The 21,471-nt window shown below is 38.5% G+C and overlaps 1 protein-coding gene across 3 annotated transcripts in view; it reads right to left on the bottom strand.

Annotated features, from left to right (window-relative positions):
• The window catches only part of VWA8 (von Willebrand factor A domain containing 8), a 364,979-nt gene that overhangs the window by 185,684 nt on the left and 157,824 nt on the right, over positions 1-21,471 (bottom strand). For all 3 annotated transcript variants that reach the window (XM_057532758.1, XM_057532757.1, XM_057532756.1), the window contains 2 exons: positions 18,834-18,940; positions 12,263-12,334 (listed from right to left, as the gene is read on the bottom strand). In XM_057532758.1, the coding sequence (XP_057388741.1) occupies positions 12,263-12,334; positions 18,834-18,940 (179 nt within the window). The remainder of the gene's footprint in view (positions 1-12,262; positions 12,335-18,833; positions 18,941-21,471) is intronic.

The raw sequence follows: 21,471 nt of genomic DNA on the forward strand, positions 1-21,471 counted from the left end.
TTGTGGCTCGCAGGCTCTAGAGCACAGGCTCAGTAGTTGTGGCTCACGGGCTCAGTTGCTCCGTGGCATGTGGGATCTTCCCAGACCAGGGCTCGAACCCGTGTCCCCTGCATTGGCAGGCGGATTCTTAACCGCTGCGCCACCAGGGAAGTCCCTAAAGAGCATATTGACTTTATTCAGTGATTCATGTATTGGGCAGCATCCCATCTAGCAGACAGAAAGGAGCTCTGAGGAGCTATACAAAATGAAAGACTTTTATAGGCAGAAGGGAGCAGGACAAGGAAGTTATACTAGCAAAATTGTTATACTAGGTTGGGACAAGGTCACTTTCCTTTAGGGGAAGGCAGGGGTCTATCAGGCAAATGACCTCACTAGTGCTGACCAGTGATTCCTCATTGACTGGTTTAAGATTCCATTTCTGGGAGAGGCTGAAACTGTTACCTAGTTAAGTCTGGGTTTTGTGACGTAGGATTTAGCATAAGTGACTCCATCTGGGGCCAGCTGTCTTGTTTTTAATGAAAGTTAGGGTCTTCAGAACTCCAACCTCAGACGTCTTCTAGTTCCATATACTGTCTCTGGGAATCTCACCCACTCCCTCCCACTCCTTTGACTTCAGTCATCACATATGGCTCACACTTCTTTCCTAAGCTCTAGCTGAGATGAGATTCCCCATTCCTAATTGTCAACTGAACTTCTGCACCAGATGTTCATACTAAACTCATTATGCTTCCACCCAGACTTACTCTTCTTTTTTTTTAACCCCAATATAACAGTATTGTCATGTACCCAGCTGCTCAATGAATGAATCTCGGAATGTTTTTGTCTATCTTTCCCCTGATCTCATTCAAACTGTCACTAGAATCTTTGTAGTCTCTATTTGAAAAACTTTTTTCCTTCCTTCCTTCCTCCCTCCCTCCCTCCCTCTTTCTTTCTTTCTTTCTTTCACTCTTTCTCTTTCTTCTTTCCTTCCCTCTCTCTCTCCCTCCGTCTTTCCTTCCTCCCTCCCTCCCACTCTCTCTCACTCTTTCTCTCTCCCTTTCTTTCTTTCTTCTCTTTTCTCTTTCTCTTCTCTCCTTCCTCCCTTCCTTATCTTCCTTGTCTAATTTATCAACTGTTTTAGCACCTAATGTTATAGGTACTGCACTAGCTGAGTAGGCTACAACAGTAAATAAAATAGCGACAGCTCCTGAGCCACACTCATAGCTTACAATCTAGTAGGAAACACAGACAATTAAGCAAACGTAATAGATATACATGTGATAAGTGTTCTGCTGTGGGACATCCAAAAGGCTTGAAGACTTAACCAAGGGCTCAGGAAGTCCCACTATGCACAGTGATATTTCAGTTGAAATATCAAGGAATTAAAGAGGTAAAGGGAAGGAGCAGAAAGAGGATTGTTCCGGGAAGAGAGAACCGTGTGTGTGAAGACTTGTGGGCACTAGTGAGCTGGAGAGCTGGACAGGTCTGAGGGATGTCCAGGAGCAGGAATGAGGAAGGGTAAGAAAGGAGGCTAGAGCAGGAGGCAGGGTGTAGCTCTGGAAGTCTTGAAAGCCACGTAAAAGCGTTTGGACCATTTCCTGAAAGCACCAAAAGGCCAATGAAGCAGAGGAGTAATAGGATCAGACTTTCATTTTTGGAAAATCACTCTGGTGAAACGATCTGGCAGAGAGCAAGACTGAAAGCAAAGGAAAGCCGTTTGGAACCTCCTTAGAAAGCTCAGGCAGGAGATGAAGGTGGCTTAAAGTAAGGAGCAGAGAGAAATGCATGTATTTAAGAGATATTTAAGGGAAAGAACTAACAGGACTTGGTGATGGACTGGATGTGGGGATGAGCAGCCGGAGAAATCAACCTTTCTGTCTTGGGCCACAGGGTGGAAGGTGACGCTACTTACGGCACACGAAATAGGGGAGGGGAAGTGCATTTGCTGGGTGGGAGAGGAAAGTCTAGTTTAAAAAAAGGCAGTTTAACTTTGAACATGTTCACTTTGCAGTGCCTGCTTCCCATATCTGCTCCTTCCTCTCTAATTCGCTGTCACTACTCCAGGGCAGCCCATCGTCATCGTGCTCTGACTCCTAGAAAGGGTCCTCTTTGGTCTCCTGCCTCCAGACTTACAACTGGCCAGTCCACAATCTGTTTAGTTATTTTTATGAAACAGAGATCTCATCAGGTCATTTCTGGCTTCATTTGAAAAGCTCTGATTATTCCTTCAAGGAAATGCTAAAAGCATGACCTAGGAAGGAATTTCTGTAAATATCCTGAGCAAAAAGAAACAGTTACAACAATTTGCTCTTTCCAGTCATCATTTTCACCTAGAAAAGAAAATCCGCAGGATTATTTTTAATTGAATAAATACATAAATAGCATCTTATTTTTCCATTATAAAAACTACACATGTTCATTTTTCTTAATCGGAAATTTCGAAAACAAAACACTACCCAATGTGCAACTGCCAAAATAAATCTGTTACCATTTTCATTTTGTTCCTGTGCATATTTATCTTTACTTACTAGTCATTATTCTGTATATACAATTTGTATCCTTTAATTTAAAAAAGCACAAAATAAATAGTTTTTACATCATAATTGACTCTTACTAAGGAAAATATTTAGTGAGTGAAAATTTAAAAAGGGAGAAGCAACCTGTAGAATGAGAGATTCTAAAAACTACAAATTGTCTCCTAAGGATGACGCTTACTGTTATCATTACCGTTCCATCCCATTGTGTTCTTTGCGACAACGTACTAGAAAGAAGGACCTTCACAGAGGTAGGAGTCAGACGGCCCTTGACAGGGTTAGGAGGAAGAAGGGCTATATTAAGCCCCACAGACACGGGGACAGGAGGTAAACCTGCTTCCAGCTTCTGTGAAAGCAAGGATCAGAGACATGACTTCAAGAACTCTGAAAGATTCTGGGACTCTTTCAACGTTCTCAGGCTCATTATTTCAGTTACCCTGTCTCCTCAGAGAGATCAGAAGTAAAACCCTGTAAAGAAAAAGAGCTTGCCTTCCTGGTCTAGAAGATACAGGACTGGGAAAGTCTATCCATATCTTGTCAAGGGGGGCAAGGGGCAGAGTGGGAGAAAAGGGCTAAAGAGGAACCGAGAGCAGACAAGAGAAAATGGGTCTAGGGGTGGCATCTGGGCTATGAGTAATGGTCCTGGGATGGAAATGTTGAAGGATTCCACACAGCGGATGAACTTGCAAGCGTGCCATGCTGGCCCTCTGCAAGTCTCACCCAAACAGCAGGCGGCCGCCTCCAGAACCTTTGTGCTGCTGCTTCTTTGCTGAGGTTGTTTTTTCTGACTCATTTAGGCTGCCTTTCCCCATCTCTCTGCCACCTTCCACTCACTCCTTAGGGTTCTGATGAAATGTCCCAGCTTCTCTGAAGTTTTGCCTGACTCTCCCAATGCTTTCTCTCCTTCAGCTCAGAGCACCAGCGTGGTTTCCTCTTCGCGTCCCTAAACCACTGTCTTTCACAGGCCTCACCACACTGTCCCTTAGTAACGTGTCAGGTGCCTCGGCAGAAAGACACACTCCTGGAGGCCGGGATCGGCCCTCTTCCATGTCCCTCTCACCAGCACGCACATGTCACCTGCAGGTAATAACTATTAAAATTTGAGGAAAGAAGGGATGAAAAGGAAAGGGCAGTCGTATGATTTGCTCTTGCTAAAGGAGGTGGAAACCTCTTTCAGGAACATCCTGCTCCCTTTGTGCCAACAAAGAGGAGGAAACTAACATTTATGAAGCCCGCTGCTATATGCGTACACGCCCTTTCAGTGCTTCACCACTCAAATCCTCATGCCAGCCATGTCAGTAGGAGGTAATGCTCCTGTTTTAGAGAAAAGCAAACTTAAGTTCTAAGCAATTAAGACCCTGCACACAATGCGATTTTGAAGGCAAATCCACTCTGACTTGAAAGATTGGGCTGTTTTCTGTTTCACTATATGGCAAAACAGAATGTCAGGAGGTAGCCTCCCTGAATTGCTTTACATGAGAGTTTATAGCCTAATGTCGTGGCATCAAAGATCAGTTACTCCAAGATTATAAAATAGCCTAAAACATGTGTCCAGGAACTCCCTGTATGGTATCCAAGGTTCAAGAGGGAGAAGGTGAGGAAGTCAAGCTGGAACTTTTCTTCTGCAGTAACTTTTTAAACGGACGTCAAGTGAGTGTTTGCCACAGCCGGTGTTCAGCTTTCCCTCATGCTCTCTGAAGCCTCCTACGTTTGGGCCTTCCTTCCAGTTCCCCCTAATTCTTCAATAACTTTCATAGCTCAGTTTGTATAATACTTAAAGATTTTTTTCATAGGGTCCTAATTTTCCTTTTAGAAAAGCTACTGTATGGATATCATCAACAAATACCAACTGCAGTCAAAAATAACAACAACGAGAAAACTAACATTACAACAAAATCAGGAGAGATAAATTGCGGCTGCTTTTTTATAACCATAAAATTTCCATCAAATGTTGAAACTTCTAATTCTTTGTCCAAAATGCCTGAAAATATACTCACTATACTAGCAGTTGGGAGACTCAGACAATGATCCCTCCTTAATCTGTCTCAGGTGCAGGTTTCTACCACCATCTTTATTCATCTGAATAAAGAGGGCCTAGACAAGCTGATCTCTAAACACTATCTTATTCTAATATTCTTTAATCCAATAACAAAATGAGAGGTCACTGCTGTATGACTCACTGGAAGTTTCTTACTTTCCAAATTATCTCAGTGAACATGCATTAGTTATGTAATCAGAAAAAAATTAAAACTAAATAGTATGCAATCCCAAACATTTCCATAAACGGGTTCCCCGTAACAGAGTCAAAAAACGGTACCCGGAAGTCAGACAAAACAACACGCTTTTCAATTGCACTACCAGTTTGCATGGCTTTAAACACACTTATAAAGTTCCCTGGCAAAGTCATAACCTCCTTTTCAAACAGGAATAATAAAATCCACATCCCTGCAATTTCCCTTTGAAATAATGTGTTGCTATAAATAGCAAAGATATATTCTTTGGTAGTTTGGTCATTAGGTACGACCAAAGCAGCCATTAACAAATACTGTGGGGAAAAAAAAATCAATGTGTCTACAAAAGTAATATACAAATTCAGAACAAAGGCAAGAAAGATATTTACTAAGAAACACTGGACAGATAAACTGAATGTTAGAGAGAATGTGCAGCATGGCAAAGAATTTCCATATTGCAATTCAGGCAACTTCATAGCAAGAGGTTTGAGAAAGGATACAAAATAATGTAATATAAAATAAAGATGAGTGTCATTATATTTGATGAAACCAAATATTTCATAGCCTTGGGACTCCTAGGCCGCTGTAGCTACTAGAAACAGGGCACATTTAGTCATCAAATTCCCTGCTGCCACTACCAGCTGGGGACACAGGCGGGAAAATTTCTGGACAAACTGTTCAGCCCCTCTACAGATATTAGATAATTATTCTGGCATAGCAACATGGTATATTTCTGATCCGACACATTAGCAATCTGCCAGGGCTCAGTTCAAATGATTAATTAACAAAATTCACACATTCTTTAATTTTGGCAATAAAATATTCACGGCATCTCAATACTAAATAATTCAACAAACATTTACTAAGCCTATACCAGGAGAAAACTAAGTCCATTAATTATAAGCCTATAATTAATAGATGGTATGAGATACTAAGGATTATATAGAATTATGTAATAACAGTGTGTATAGAGTCCTCCTTAGTTAGTATTAAATGTATGTTTACTGATTTTCATAGTGTATAAAAGATTTCAAAATTAAATGCTATGAAAATTCAGGAAAAAAAGCCTGAGAAGAAATTCAGAAAGAAATTTCTAGGGCTTCCCTGGTGGCGCAGTGGTTAAGAATCCGCCTGCCAATGCAGGGGACACGGGTTCAAGCCCTGGTCCGGGAAGATCCCACATGCTGCAGAGCAACTAAGCCCGTGCACCACAACTACTGAGACTGCGCTCTAGGGTCCGTGAGCCACAACTACTGAGCCCTCGTGCCACAACTACTGAAGCCCACGCCTAGAGCCCGTGCTCTGCAACAAGAGAAGCCACCGCAATGAGAAGCCCGCACACCGCAACAAAGGGTAGCCCCTGCTCACTGCAACTAGAGAAAAGCCCGTGGGCAGCAACGAAGAGACCCAATGCAGCCAAAAATAAAATAAATAAATTTATAAAAAAAAACAAAAGAAATTTCTAGCCTGGAAGAAATGAATATGGTTTAATTTCATTATGTAAATTAATCAAGAAGTTAAATTGGCTTAATGAAATTTACTTTAGAAAATACTTCCTCATTGGAAGTTCATTGATACTGGTATAATTCTGATAAAATGTTTATATTCATGAAAGTGGGTCAATACCTCTAAGGATCAAGAGAACAGGAGAATGTATCTTTCAACTTTAAAAGGGACTCAGGAGGTACATCAACTACATGCAATGATCATGCTTTGTTTGGATGCTGACTGAAACAAACCAACTGTAAAATGACACTTTGGAGATAATTGAGGAAAACTGAAAATAGGGTATCAGAGTATATTAAGGGGTTATTATTAATTTGTTAGGTGTAATAATGGGATTGTGATTATATTAGAGATAAAAACTGAGCTACTGTAAGAAAAATGCATTATGTAAAAGAATGATGTATTAAAAGATAACATATAGATAACATGTTCAATACAGATAAGACAAGATGAACAAAATGCTGATAATTGTTGAAACTAAGTTATGGGTACAAAGGAGTTCATTATATACCCTACTTTTTATAGAATATATTAAAAAATTTCATAATAGAAAATTTTAAAATGCCCTGTACTCTGTATGTAAAGCATAGTTCCTGGCTTATTATAAGCACTCAACATAAGTGAGCTATTATACACTATTATTGTTGTTGTTGTATTACTAGTATAAGAGTTAGTGTGGTATGGTGAAAAAATGCAAGAGATTTGGAGATCTGAGTCCTAACTCAATCATTAACTAGCTATGTGATCTTGAGCAAATATTTTAACCTTTTGAGTTTCAGTCTGCTTATTTGTAAAGTATGGAAAATAAAAATATTTATCTCAAAGCGTTGCCGTAGAACTAAATGAAATGATTTTTAAAAGTATATTGGAAATTGTAAAACATAACAATTATTACCATTTTTAATCCTTGCTCATAAGAAATTTGTAATTCAATTATAGATGAAATTAAAAAAATCACAACAACCTTAAAAGAAAGATGAATTAGATAGTGATAAAATACTATAAACGTTCAGAGGAAAACAAGATTATTTCTATTTGGGGGTGTCTAGGACAGGCTTCATAGAGGAAAAAAATCCGAGCTCTTGAAAACTGTAGGATTTTCATAGGCAAAGATGAGGGGAAGAAGCACCATATGAAACAAACAATATGAAAAATGGCTGGGAGAACAAAAGGGCATAGTGTACTTAGGGAGGGTAAGAAGCTCTGATCTGGAAGAACTAGAACTATACAAGAAGTTTGGAGCCAGGTCATAGGTTGCTTTGAGTGTTTCCCTATGAAAGAGATTTTATCTGATAGGCAAGGGGAAGCCACTTTCAACTTTTAGCAGGAAAATATTCATAAAATTTAGAGTTGCTTTCTAAGATTTATCTCACTGCTGATAGGTCAGAAAGTGCCATGGAATTGGGAAGAGTACCTGAAGAATCAGTACTCTAGAAACATAAAGCACATGAAAGTCAGACAGAGAAGACCTCCCCTATGAAAATCAGCCAGAGCTGACTTTTTATTTTTTAAGGAAGACAAAATACATAAGAATTTTGGTAAAGGTAAAAAATATAGACTGTGGAATACAAGGAGAGCTTAAGTATAAAAACTTCACCAGAGTGCTATTATCTGGTAAAATGATACAAAGGACTCGCTTAAAATGGGGAAAAAAAAAAAAAAAAAAAGGTTGACAAATCTGGCAAATTACTGGACTATATTCATGTAGAAGTAATTGTGAATTATTAGTTGTGCCTCATTAAATATAAATTAAATTTTGATGACTTGCTTTGCAATTTGTCTAACATCAGAAATCAGGAAACATTATATGCAGATGATTAAATTTTCATTTCTTAAAACAAATACTATATATTTTAAAAATAATTCTTACGTAAGGGGGGTACCTGAGCATTTTAGAACGCCACATTACTAAAATATTTCTTCCTTCAAGTATCTGATAAAATGCAACTGCCTCTCAAAACTTAAGTATTCTTATTCAGAAACAGAAGTTTATTCCTAAGGAGTATTTAAACAACAAAAACATTATGCACCTATAAGCTGAATCTATAACCCAAAATATTCACAACAAATACTCTGTATATCAAATAGAATATAGCTCTGCAAATCAAAAGAAAATAAGATATGGGGAGGAAGAAAGCTTATTCTTGAGTAGTGTTGTGACAGAGAAAGCATTACTGGCTTGAAAGTAAATAGCCATTTCTCTTTTTTCCCTGTCAGTAAAGCTGAAATAAATAGAAAGCCATGCTATGACTTTTTTTAAAAAGCCAGCATGAAACTCCTAATTGCATGAAGGGTACGTGTAATGTTATAATTACAGTAAGTAGAAAATAATGCACGTAGCAGCGTACTAAAGTGGTTCTACAATATGAAGCATTGTATACTAAGGGAGCATCAGACGCGTAATTTCAGGGCACCCTATCCCTTGTGGCTGACAGGCAGCAATTCTGCTTCATTTACTGGAGGGTCAATGTGCTGCACCATAAAATCCCACAAAGAAAACTGAAAAGATTTAAAAAAATCAAGTTTATTTCATCAAAAGAAGATGTGGCCTACTTTATTTTGCTATGGTAAGTGATTTTATAGACTTGTTTTTAGCTTCCCAACTGTTATGAAACCTTGTCTAACGTCATAGATTCTTAGAAAAGAGAGTATTACATGGAAAGAAAAGATGGGATTTGGCTCAATAAAGATGATAAACCTTGAGATACCTCAAAATCAACACTGATTCCCTTTAATTTCCTCATTATAAAAGTTGCTACTGGTAACAGCAATCTTTCAAAACATCTCTAAATTGAAAACTTCGACTATTGAAAAGTTTCTTTCATGAACTTCAGCCAGTTTTTAGTTTGCAAACAGAAGGCTGGGTAAACTGTATCAATCTATAGACAGTTTGTGTTAACAGCATTCATTACACTTTATTGTATAATTGTAACAACCCACTGCTGGCTTCTCTGCCAATATTTAATCCCCAAAGCTTCAATTCTATCTGACTTGTTTTTTTTGTGTTTGGGGTTTTTTTTTGAGTAGTCATCCTGTAATGTTTTAGAAAGAGAAAGAGTAAAAAAGGAGCCTGATCAATTGCTACAAATGGTTTACTTAGTTTCAAACTAAATCATGTAATTGAAATAGGTGTTTTCCCAGATGGTTGTCACTTTTCATTTGAGTGAAAACACCAGTGACACTACCCCGTGACAGCTGAGCATCAGTAGACCTTAACTTACCAGCTGTAGCTTCACTTCCTGGTCTTTTTCTTTTTTCATTGTTTTGGTTCACAAGACGGATAAAGGGTGAAGATGAGAAGGTGTGTAAGATATTAAGGTACTGAAATACCACTGATAAAGTAGGGTGTTTTCAAAGGTATCCACGAAGGACCTGAGTTACTATGACTGCAAAAGTACACACTCCTGAAAAAGATATCTCCTAGATGATCAGGACTCTGAGGAAAGCACGGGGAAAGAACACATAACTGCATACCAGTCCTTAGAAAAACACATCTCTGTGGGGTACTTGCTCTGCATTTGCTAGCAAATACTACAGGTGGCTCCTTCTCCCTCATGCACACCAAACGGAAGCAATCAAGGGTCTAACCGTAATGACCCTTATGCTAAGTGAAATAAGCCAGATAGAGAAAGACAAATAGTGCATGGTATCATTTATATGTGGAATCTTAAAAAGAAAAAAAAAAGGTTGAACTCATAGAGACAAAGTAGAAAAGTGATTGCCAGGGTCTGAGCAGTGGAGGAAATAGGGAGAGGTTAGTAAAAGGGTACAAACTTTCACTTATAAGGTGAGTATGGTCTGAGGATATATTAGTTATATATATATATATTATATAATATATAATATTATATATATATTAGTAATATATATTATAACATAAAATATATATTATATATTGACAAGCAATCCTCTGCTCCACCTCAGACCTCGTCCTGTGTAGCTCTCCCCAGCCCCCAGGGGTTAGAATGTTCTCCCTGTCTCTCTGGTTACTACTGGCTAGGCTCTAACTTTAACCTTTCAACCTAGACAACTCTTGTGAAACCCTGACTCTATTATCTAACTCAAATGTAAACCCTGCCTTTACCAGGCAACTCCTTCTGTATCCCACCCACTAAACCCCAAGGACATCAGTATCATCTAGGATATTTCAAAGCTGCTTGAACATCATAACTTGACCCCTAGGGACCTTCCTTTTGAAAGCCTGTTCCTCAGCAAAAATTATTCCTCAAGCCCCAGCTCTGTGTATTCTTGTTCTACTTTCTTTGCCTACTCTCTTGGTCTGCTCTCTGGTCTGCAGCTGTTGAGATGCCAGCAGACTGTGTCTAAGGCAATTCAAATAACAACAGAAGACCTGAAAAAGATACACTGAGTATACCAGGGTTTAACGACTTATAAAAAGTTTGTGAGGTACTCTGGGCTATGAAGCCATCATTTTGCAAAGTGAGATGAGAGTCATCAGTTTTCAGAGTCAGATGAGAATTTGACCTCCTGGGCTTCAATATCAAGTACTGAATACTAGACTGTTAACTGATCTTCAGCCTCCCACTCTGGTACATAGACTCATCAGGACTTTTTAAATAGTGAAAAAAGACCATGAATACTTTATTGCTCACCCTTTAATTCTTGTTCAGAAAAAAATAAAACAGAGTATTAAAGTCCTTTTTAACAACAGAGTGATCCACAGATTTAATTCTAACTGATCACCTATCATGGGCCAGGGACCGTGTGAAGTGCTTTCCATGCATTATTTCATGTGACCCATACATTAGCCCAATAGCGTGCACATGATTTGCATTCCTAGGTTAGATATCAGGAGACTGAGCCTTAGTAAGATTAACAATTTGCCCAAAGTCACAGCCATCTGTGAAAGAGTTGTAATTGGACCTCTAGCCAGCTAACATCCAAGCCTGTGAACTCAACCAGTAAACCACCCAATTGGCCCTTTTTTATTTAAAAATAAAAAATTTTTTTGTAAGTTTGAGGGACTAAATAAAGAATATGTATTGTTTTTATAAGTTAAAAAACAAAAAGACCAAACTTCTTCTGAAAGCTTGTTATCCTTAATTTCAAACTAATTTAAAAAACCAAAGGTGCTGTTCATTATGAGTCTGTTAATTTCATTGAGGAAAATTATCAGAAGCCTCTAGATATAAAATGTCCATCCATTCCCTCCATAAACAGATTCAATATCTACTATGTAGCAGCAAGCACTGTGCCAGGACCTGAGGACACAGAGATGAGCAAGAGAACCATGGTCCCTGCCCTTGAGGGGCATATAGACAAGTTGGGAAGATAGTCATTCTACATGTAAATACAGTGACATATGATGAGTGTGATGATGGGGAGATGGAAGGAAGTTATGTAGAAGCAGGGGAAACCTAAAAGCTAGGCACAAGGGAACGTGCCCAGGAGTTAGAGAAAGGGGGTGTGGGAAGGGGACTGGGAGTGCTCCAGGCAGAGAGAACAGAATGCACCAAGGACCAGAGGGGAGAGAAGAACTGAAGGAAGCTCAGAGTGGCTCAAGCTAACACCAAATGCAAGCAAGGAGGGAGCCAAGCCTTAGGACTGGAAAGGGGGGCACGGGCTGTCTCGTGCAGGACACCGCAAGCCATACTGAAGACTACACCTAAGGGCGATGGGGAGCAAATTTAAGCAAAAAAAGAGAGACTTAGATTTTATTTTCGCAAGTATCAATCTGGCTGCAGAGTGGAGAGTAGATCCCAGTGGAAGTAAGGTTGGGGTGAAGCTATATTAGGAAACCACGGCTGTAATCCAGGTGATAGGTGATGGCGAGCTGGGCTAGGGTGACAGACGTGGGAAAGAAGAGCAGATATGTATAAGGTACGTCTATAGTTTAGAAGGTAGAAGACCCTTGTTGTTTAATTCAACTAGTCATTTAGTTGGGAAAAAAATCATTTCTAAAAACGTACTCCAACAAGGAAAAGAAACTTACTGCTTTTAAACTGCTACTATCATTTACTCATTAGTACCTGAGTTCCAGCCATAACTCACCTGGTTCCCAACCAATAATAGGTATTCTCCAAGAAGAAAGTCTTTGAGCATATCTTCCATCACTATCATGTGCTAGAGGAAAAACAACTAGAGGTTAATTGTGTTTTGCATAATCAAGGTGAAATAAGAAAGTTAACTATAAAGATATCTTCATGGAAAGTAAAACATCTATCATAATAGACAATACTCAATTTGATTATTTTAAAAAATTAAAAGTAATGCTGTGGTTATAAATAAGTTATATAACCAACTTGGTCACTGATATTGAAAACCTGAAATGGTCCCCCTTAGCAAGACTCAACCACTGACCAATACGTATTTCAAAGAGTTTTTATGATTCAACTCAAATATTTTTCAGCTATTGTACTATGCAGTGCTGGCTTATAATTTAATATAATATTTAAATTAACACTTACTAATGCAAATATACAAAGGCTTTCTAAAATAATTGGAGATTTCCATGGAACATTTTACACTGACTTCTTCTTAACCATTACCTTCAAAGTATATATAGCTTTAGAATTAAAAATATATTATTCACTTTCATATTTTTAAATTCAAATCATGACACAATATAATCAAAGAACAAGATTAAAGCTGTTCACAACAGGCACAGAGGAAATTACATTGCTCTTTTGTATCTTGAAAAATAGGACAATCATAAGTAGGTCACAAAGACTCATCTGGGAGCTGAAGGGAGAACTATATCCCAGAACAGTTAATGTCCCTATTACTTTCTCTTGGTTTTCTGTATCAAAACAATCATGGTCTCATAAGTACTTACTGTAGTTCTCTATTTGTAAAAAAGGCAAATTGACCTTTTCTATCTCATGTATGCTGCAGATATTTTTCTAGTTTGCCACTCACTTTTCTTTTTTTAACTTGGTTTATGAATTTTTTGACATCTAGAATATTTTCCTTTTTCTTGCCACATTAAGCAATCCTTCCCTTCAGAGTTTCTTTTTTAGAAAAACTGAGAAAGTTTTTTCCCTCCTTCAAGAACAGATGAGTATTCCTTAATATTTATCTTGGTAATTTTAATTTTTTAAAACTGCTTGCAGATAAACCATGGAACTGGAGTTTTAACAAGGTTTGAAGTAGGGTGAGCTATTTTGTTCATTCTGGAATACTTTTTAGAATAAAAAGAGATGTTATTAATATGTTGGAACAACAAATGTAAACAGGGACTATCTTAAGCAAATGAGGGAGGGTACATGGTTATCCTAGTTAAAGGGGAGCCCTGGAACATTCTTTTTTTTTTTTTAATATAAATTTATTTATTTGTTTGTTTGTTTGTTTATTTATTTATTTTTGGCTGCGTTGGGTCTTCGTCGCTGCATGCGGGCTTTCTCTAGTTGCGGCGAGCGGGGCCTACTCTCCGTTGCCGTGCACGGGCTTCTCATTGCGGTGGCTTCTCTTGCCGTGGAGCACGGGCTCCAGGTGCACAGGCCTCAGCAGCTGTGACACCCAGGCTTAGTTGCTACATGACACGTGGGATCTTCCCGGACCAGGGATCGAACCCGTGTCCCCTGCATTGGCAGGCAGATTCTTAACCATTGCGCCACCAGGGAAGTCCCTAGAACATTCTTTTAGTCTGGGTTCTAGGGATAATGTGGTCTGTAGACCTCTTCTTTCCAAGTAAGATGAAAAATCAGTGCCAATTTCCAGACAACATTAAGTTCTTCCAGAAATACCTGGGCTAATATGCATGAAGAACAGATAGGAAAGTTGGAATAAGCACCTAGAGAGCAGGTAAAAAAGCAATGTAAACACTGAAAAATAATCTAAACTATACTTGTAGTCTTCTTAACTTTTTCCCATGTCCTTCTACTTCATGCCCTCATTGCACCTAACTAAATTATTCAAGTCAACAAACATTAGCTAAGGCTAAGGTCATGGCCTATATAATTCTTTCCTTAACCTCTTGTCCCACTTGGTACCATAGACAATTTCTTAAAAGTCTTCTCTCCCAGTTGTCTCTCTCTCCTGATTCCCTCTTACCTCTAACAATTTCTCTCTATGGTCTTTTGTATCTTCTTTAGTTGGCAGTTCCTTAAACACTGATTTTCTTCCTTCTTTTGTTCTCTTTCACTACCTTGTTACATGCTTTCCTGGGGGGGTCACAGTATAGGGCAGAGCAGGTTCTGCCTACTTGTACATGGGCACCCACCGGGCGAGGGAGGGCTACGTGCAGAGTTGGGGACCCACACATCAGTGCTCAACGAGTTACTTCTGACCCTGCTCTCCCTAAATCCTCTCATCCATTCCATGGCTTCAACCACCAACTTTACACTGATCTTCAACAGCAAGACTTTTCTTCTTGACTCCAGCCCCGTATTCTCCTCAGCTTCATTCTTTATCCTGTACTTCTTATCCCAATTAATAGCATCATCTTCTACAACCCGACCCTATCATCATCATGTTCTTGTCCATCTCAGTTGGCCCTTATCAAAAGCCAATTAAACACCAAGTCTAAGCTATTCAGCCACCTAAAAGTCCACTGTATCTATCCATTCTATTCCATCCCCACAGCTTTCATCTAGGTTTTTATCATGTCTGGCCTAGATTTTTATCAGCCAATGTGGCGTCTCTGACTTCAGTCTCTCCTTGAGTCAATGTGTTCTCCACAGTACTGACAGTCACTTCTCTGTTCACAATCATGTCACTTTCCCCGCCCCCCCAAATTCCTTAAATGACTCCTAATACCTTTGGAACAAGGGTCACTCCTTATTTTTTTGATGGAGTCTCAGTCTCATCCCCCATCACTCTCCTACTGTGTGTTCCAATCACGGGCGCAATGTAGAATCTTTTTCTCTTTACTCTTCTGCTTACTTTTCCAGCAGACTATGTGCTCCGTGTGGAAGCCTCTCTGACTTTCATCCAACACAAAGTTCCATTGACTCTACCTACCTCCTACATAGCCCTGCAATGTGTCCCCTCCACTCCGTCCCCACTATCACCGCCTTCGTTCAGATCCTTCCTAAGGTTCACCTGGACTATCGAAACAGCCTCCTAACTAGTCCCTCTCTGCCTTTGTTCCAACTCACAGACAACATTAAAGAATGAATGCAAAGTTAACAAAAGTAGAAATGTGCTTCAAAGTTTTCAACGGCTTCCTCACTTCTGAATAGCTTCCAAATTCCTTAATTAGCAAGGCCCAGGCAATCTGACCTTTTAACTCATCAGCCTCATCTCTTCTCACTCTTCCATTTGAATCTCAGCTCTGGCCATGACAATTAATTAGATGTAGCTCCCTGAATAAGCTACACTCTCACATAGCCACGTCTCTGCAAATGCTAGTGTCTCTGCCTGAGACTCTCTCTCAACTTTGCCTAGTGAACTCATTTTCCAGGATCATTCCAATCTGGGACCATCACCTCAATGCTACCACAGTAACCTGTGCATACTTCCATCATGCTCTACAGTAACCACGTGTACTTGCTTGCTTTTTCCCCTTGACAGAATCTGGCAACTTGAGCCCTGGAACTGTGTGTGTATGTGTGTATTTTAATTACTGTATTAAGAAAGGCTTGACACATGGTAGATATTTTTTAAAAGTTTTTCAAATCTAAAGCTCATTAGGCTTAAGAGGCTATTAATCTCTCTTTCTTCCAATTTCTCCTCCTTACTACTGCAAGTGTAAGGTGGCTTGACTGAGTTCTGGGGTTTTTTTCCCCTTCTCTTTTTTATCTCTATGCTGTTGGCTACATACGTTGTTTTAAATAAAAGTTATTACATTTTGGAACATCTTAAGCCTTTCTGTAGAGCTTTTAAGATTTTTATGTAGTGCTATGATGTTTTATTACCACCTTCAAGCTTATTTCTTTTAGATGTTAGATGAAAATTCCTTGATGAGCCCACAAGGTATTAAAGACGCAGTACTGCATTCTATTTGGGCTGGACTTGGCTTCTCTGAGGACAGCGCTACCAGTAATTGTCTGTCCTGTGTGAAACGTTTAGGTGAAGTCACATCTGGATCTCTGAGGATTGGAGCTGTTAGTGCACCGATCTATAATTCCTTCATGACAGATATAATAAAATAATACTCCTAATTATGAACATTCAAAATCTGTTTCCTTCTTTCATGAATTCACTCAACACATATTTATTCAACAGTCACTATGTGCCAGGCACTGTGCTATTTGCTAGAGACACAAAATTAAAATTAAGACAACAACAGCAAGGCTTTATCTTAGTAGTGTGCAAAACATGTTTTAAAAATCAATTACAACACGGTGTGGCAAGGGGACCACAGGGTATAGAACAAGATGGTAGAGAAGCACCTAAATACTCAAGAGGCACTGAAGACTACTGTTTCAAAGGTGAAGTGCAACATAAAACACAATAATAATATGCAATAATAATATATGCACCAAAAGCAAATTTAATCAAGCCACCATTCCTAGAACTGGTACAGCTAGAATTTTTCATTAATGGTTAATTCATAATACTTTATGAAGAGAAGGTACGTTTGGAGACAGGCTGCAGAAAATCCCTCAGGGCCACTGTGTAAAGTTCACAGCAGCCCTGCGGTCCTCAACGTCTATGTCACAAACACCATGGCAACAGACACTGTGTTCAAGGGTACAATGGCCCTCCCTGCTACTGAATTTCCTACATTTTCATATGCTGGGAAGTCTTTTCAACCTTTGTTGCCATGGAGTTTTTCAAACTGTCACTTATGACAAAGTTTCCTGATTCTTATTTATTTATTTATTTATTTATTTATTTATTTATTTATTTATTTATGGCTGCGTTGGGTCTTCATTGCTGCGTGCGGGGGCTACTCTGAGTTGTGGTGCGCAGGCTTCTCAGTGCAGTGGCTTCTCTTGTTGTGAAGCACGGACTCTAGGTGTGCGGGCTTCAGTAGTTGTGGTTTGTGGGTTCTAGAGCGCAGGCTCAGTAGTTGTGGTGCACGGGCTTAGTTGCTCCGCAGCATGTGGGATCTTCCCAGACCAGAGATCAAACCCGTGTCCCCTGCATTGGCAGGCGGATTCTTAACCACTGTGCCACCAGGGAAATCTCCCTGATTCTTTTTCCTTTATGCCTTTCTACTACATGAACAGAGTGTGATACCATAAATGTTTGAAAATATTATATTTTCCTTGCCATCATGCTTTTGTCTTTGACAGGCAAGATTCTTTATTCCTTTGTGTCTTATAAGTAACCTTATTTTCTGTTCATTTGTCCACTGCTTGTATAAGAGCATTAATGCTCTGGAAGAAAAATAAAACCAATATTAGTTAATGGCCCATAGAATGAAGAATAAAAAGCAAATTCAGGTTATGCCTTTTGCTATGTCATAGATAATTATAATCTGGACAGATTTCAAAAACATTTAATCAAGACTTTTACTGAGAAAGAAGAATTTGCTGAGATACCTTTTATTGTTAACATAATGTAGGGATATACATTATGTTACCCATCGAACAACAAATAGGATTGGGAAATAGCAGATAAAAAAATTCTTTATTTTAATTCTCTAATTCCTTAATATAGTGAAAATGGTAAGTAGAAGTTCTTCAAACATAATTTGTAAATGTAGGATTATTATTTACATGCAGAATAGTGACCAAATATTAGAGAAAATTTTAAGTATAGTTTTTATTATAAAATAAATACATAAGCACCTCACAGAAAATCTGGAAAAGAAAAAATCTTTTTATATTTATTCATTTATTTATTTATTCATTCATTTATGGCTGTGTTGGGTCTTCGTTTCTGTGCGAGGGCTTTCTCTAGTTGTGGCAAGTGGGGGCCACTCTTCATCACGGTGCGCGGGCCTCTCACTGTAGCGGCCTCTCTTGTTGCGGAGCACAGGCTCCAGACCCGCAGGCTCAGTAATTGTGGCTCACGGGCGTAGTTGCTCCGCAGCATGTGGGATCTTCCCAGACCAGGGCTCGAACCCGTGTCCCCTGCATTAGCAGGCAGATTCTCAACCACTGCGCCACCAGGGAAGCCCAAAATCTTTTTATATTATGGGTAATTTTCTCTGGAAAAAATTCTTATTAAAGTGAACATCTATAATAAAGCTTTCTGGGTACACACTTATTTCTGTGTCTTAGTGGAAGCTCATAATTATTGGTTAGTTTACAAGTGGAAAATTATCTATCCTCCTCTCTTAAAAAAAGATACGAAGAAGTAAAGACTAGAAAAATACTAGGAATTTTTGGGAAAAGGAAAGAAACGTGAGGAAAAGAATGCATAAGACACACCCCTTTTTGAACTACTTGAAATGATTTAACTAACAGGAATGCAAAAGAGAAGATGAATATTAGTGCCTTTTGTTTTTAATTTAATAATATATTCATTTTATTTATTAAAGTATAGTTATGTCTGCATATAAAATTTATTACTCTAATCATTGCAGCAACTCTTCCAATTCTCAAGTAACTCTGGGAAGAGTTTATAATTTTACAACGCCTTAATAAAAGATGTTTTGACACCTCATTCTGCATCATCTGAATTGAACTGAGCAAATTACAAACATAAACATCAGTTTCACTTGAATTGGGGTTAATTACCACAATGTAAGAGGGCTATATCCACGAATGCAAAGTCCTGATCTTACCTGGATGTTGTCATAGAACAGAACATCAGGCACTTTCATTTTCTCATGGGCATTATAGATCGGTGCACTAACAGCTCCAATCCTCAGAGATCCAGATGTGACTTCACCTAAACATTTCACACAGGACAGACAATTACTGGTAGCGCTGTCCTCAGAGAAGCCAAGTCCAGCCCAAAAAGAATGCAATACTGCATCTTTAATACCTTGTGGGCTCATCAAGGAATTTTCGTCTAACATCTAAAAGAAATAAGCTTGAAGGTGGTAATAAAACATCATAGCACTACATAAAAAGCTTAAAAACTCTACAAAAAGGCTTAAGATGTTCCAAAATGTAATAACTTTTATTTAAAACAAACGTATGTAGCAAACAGCATAGAGATAAAAAAGAGAAGGGGAAAAAAAAACCCCAGAACTCAGTCAAGCCACCTTTATGAGCTTGTTTGGTCAGAAACTCTAAAATACATACATTTGAAAGCTCTGAAGTACCTTGAATATAATTTTTTTAGGACCCACCCATTGAAAAACCCTATAGGAGAGTCCCCTAGAGCTCTAGCTAAAAATATAGATGAACCAACTGACCCCAGACCTCTCAAATTACTATTTTTAGGAATGGTCCAGGAGATCTGTACTTCCAAATATGCACCACAGGTGCTACAGTTATTCTGTGATAATAATTATTGTATTGTCCCCTATTTGCTTTAAATAGTTGGTCTAGGATAGAATATGAGCTCCTTGAAGCCAGGAAACTAAGTAATAAATTTATGTCAGGGTACATATCTCACATGTATTCCCTACAGTAAGGAGATACACATGCTCACTACCTGACATATTCCAAGGTCAATAATAATAACGTAATAGTAGTAGTTGTTGTAGTAGTACTGACCATAATAGAAGCTATCATTTACTGAGGACCTTCCATGTGCCAGACCTCAGCTTCAGCTCATTGTTTTCTCATATAATTTCATGGAAATCTCTTAACAATGAGACAAGAATTATGAGGAAGCTAAGAAGAACATAAATTAAATAATTTGCTTAAAATCACCCAGCTAGTATGGGTAGAGCTAAAAACAGAATTTAGTATAGTCCGATATTCTTTCTGCAATGTGGACTCTAAATAATATTCCATCCTGCGGAAATACCCGAGCAAGCAGACAGACAATTACAATGCCTTAAGCAGCTGACCCATCTTTTTTTCCTCCTATTTCAAATAAGAAAATTGCTGTTTTTGTGCTAAAACATTTTGAAAGACAAGGAGAGAATGCAACATTTGCATCTATGGAGTACCGTGAACAATTTTGAGCTAAAAATAATTAAACTGTCACCCTGTTTAATCACTGCTGAGTGCTAAACATTTGCCAAAGCACAGTAGACCTCTCCCTCCAATATTTCTTGCCATTTTCCTTCTATTCACGAGTTCTATAGGGAAGGAAAACATGAACTGCTGTGCTGAGAATTTACTATTTATTGACTACTTTCAGGTCTCTGAAATAGACCCAATATAAAACTGTAAAGGGAAAGACCAGGATTGCATCAGTGAATTTACTACATACTTGTATGTTGAGATGACACACATGATTTCAGGTTCAAACAGCATTTGATACCATCTACAGTTTAGTTTATGGAGGATATCTATTCAGTACATTTAGGGCTTTAGGATGATTTAATTCACTCAACTAATGTTTATTGCTAAAATTTCAGGCTAGAAAAGGGAAATGAACTCAGAGAATGGTGATGCTAGTACTTCCCTGGGACAAAGCTGGTTAGCTATCTTCTAAGAAATCTCATAGGATGGCATTATTTTGGTAAATTTGTCAAGGCCTTCAGTCTGGTAGGCTCAAAACTTGATTTTATCATTATGACTGAGGGCAAACCTAACTCTCCGGAGAACATTAAAGACATATATTTTGATCTATACATAAATTCTGATATATAAAACTAGAACTGAAATATTACATTGCAATGAAAGCTGCAAATGTCATATAGACTATATGATACACTGGTTGCCATATCAGCATTTTAGACGGAGGGAGCCTTGCGTGGAAAGCCAAATCCTCATCAGAAGGTTTTTCGGTGAACCTTATCCTCTGAACAAGGAGAATGAATTACATGAATTCTCTACAACAGAGATGATATTAAAAATGAATGGGACCAGATGAGTCAAAAGTTGCTTAACTTAGGCTCCTTACCTCCAATGCAAGGCTTAGATGGGGATTGCTAACACTGGCCTGTTGCCAAGACTAAACAATCTATAGTCTGAATGATGCAGTCTGTCTTTGGATACGTTAAACCATTCGAGTAAGTAATGTTCTGAATCTCCAAATCCCAGAGTTATTCTGTCTCTTTGAGTTGGCTCTGCATATCTGTACCCAGATCCATCAGTATGTTGAATTTATAATTTTACTCTAAAAAAGTCACCTATTTCCTTAACATCAAATTCTTATCTCGGTGTAGCCCCGACTATTAAAAACATCTATAAAGAGAGCCACAATAAGTCCACCCTTTAGAGAGTGATCACACATTGGATATTTTGATAAGACAGGTAATTACCCTCAAAAAACAGAGAACCTTTCATTGTGCTCTAAATGAAGAACAGGGTACTTTTACAGGAAGATCTAAACTTCCCCAAAACTCTAAATTA

This window comes from Balaenoptera acutorostrata, chromosome 18 (genome assembly GCF_949987535.1).
Source record: "Balaenoptera acutorostrata chromosome 18, mBalAcu1.1, whole genome shotgun sequence".
NCBI classification, from domain to species: Eukaryota; Metazoa; Chordata; class Mammalia; order Artiodactyla; family Balaenopteridae; genus Balaenoptera; species Balaenoptera acutorostrata.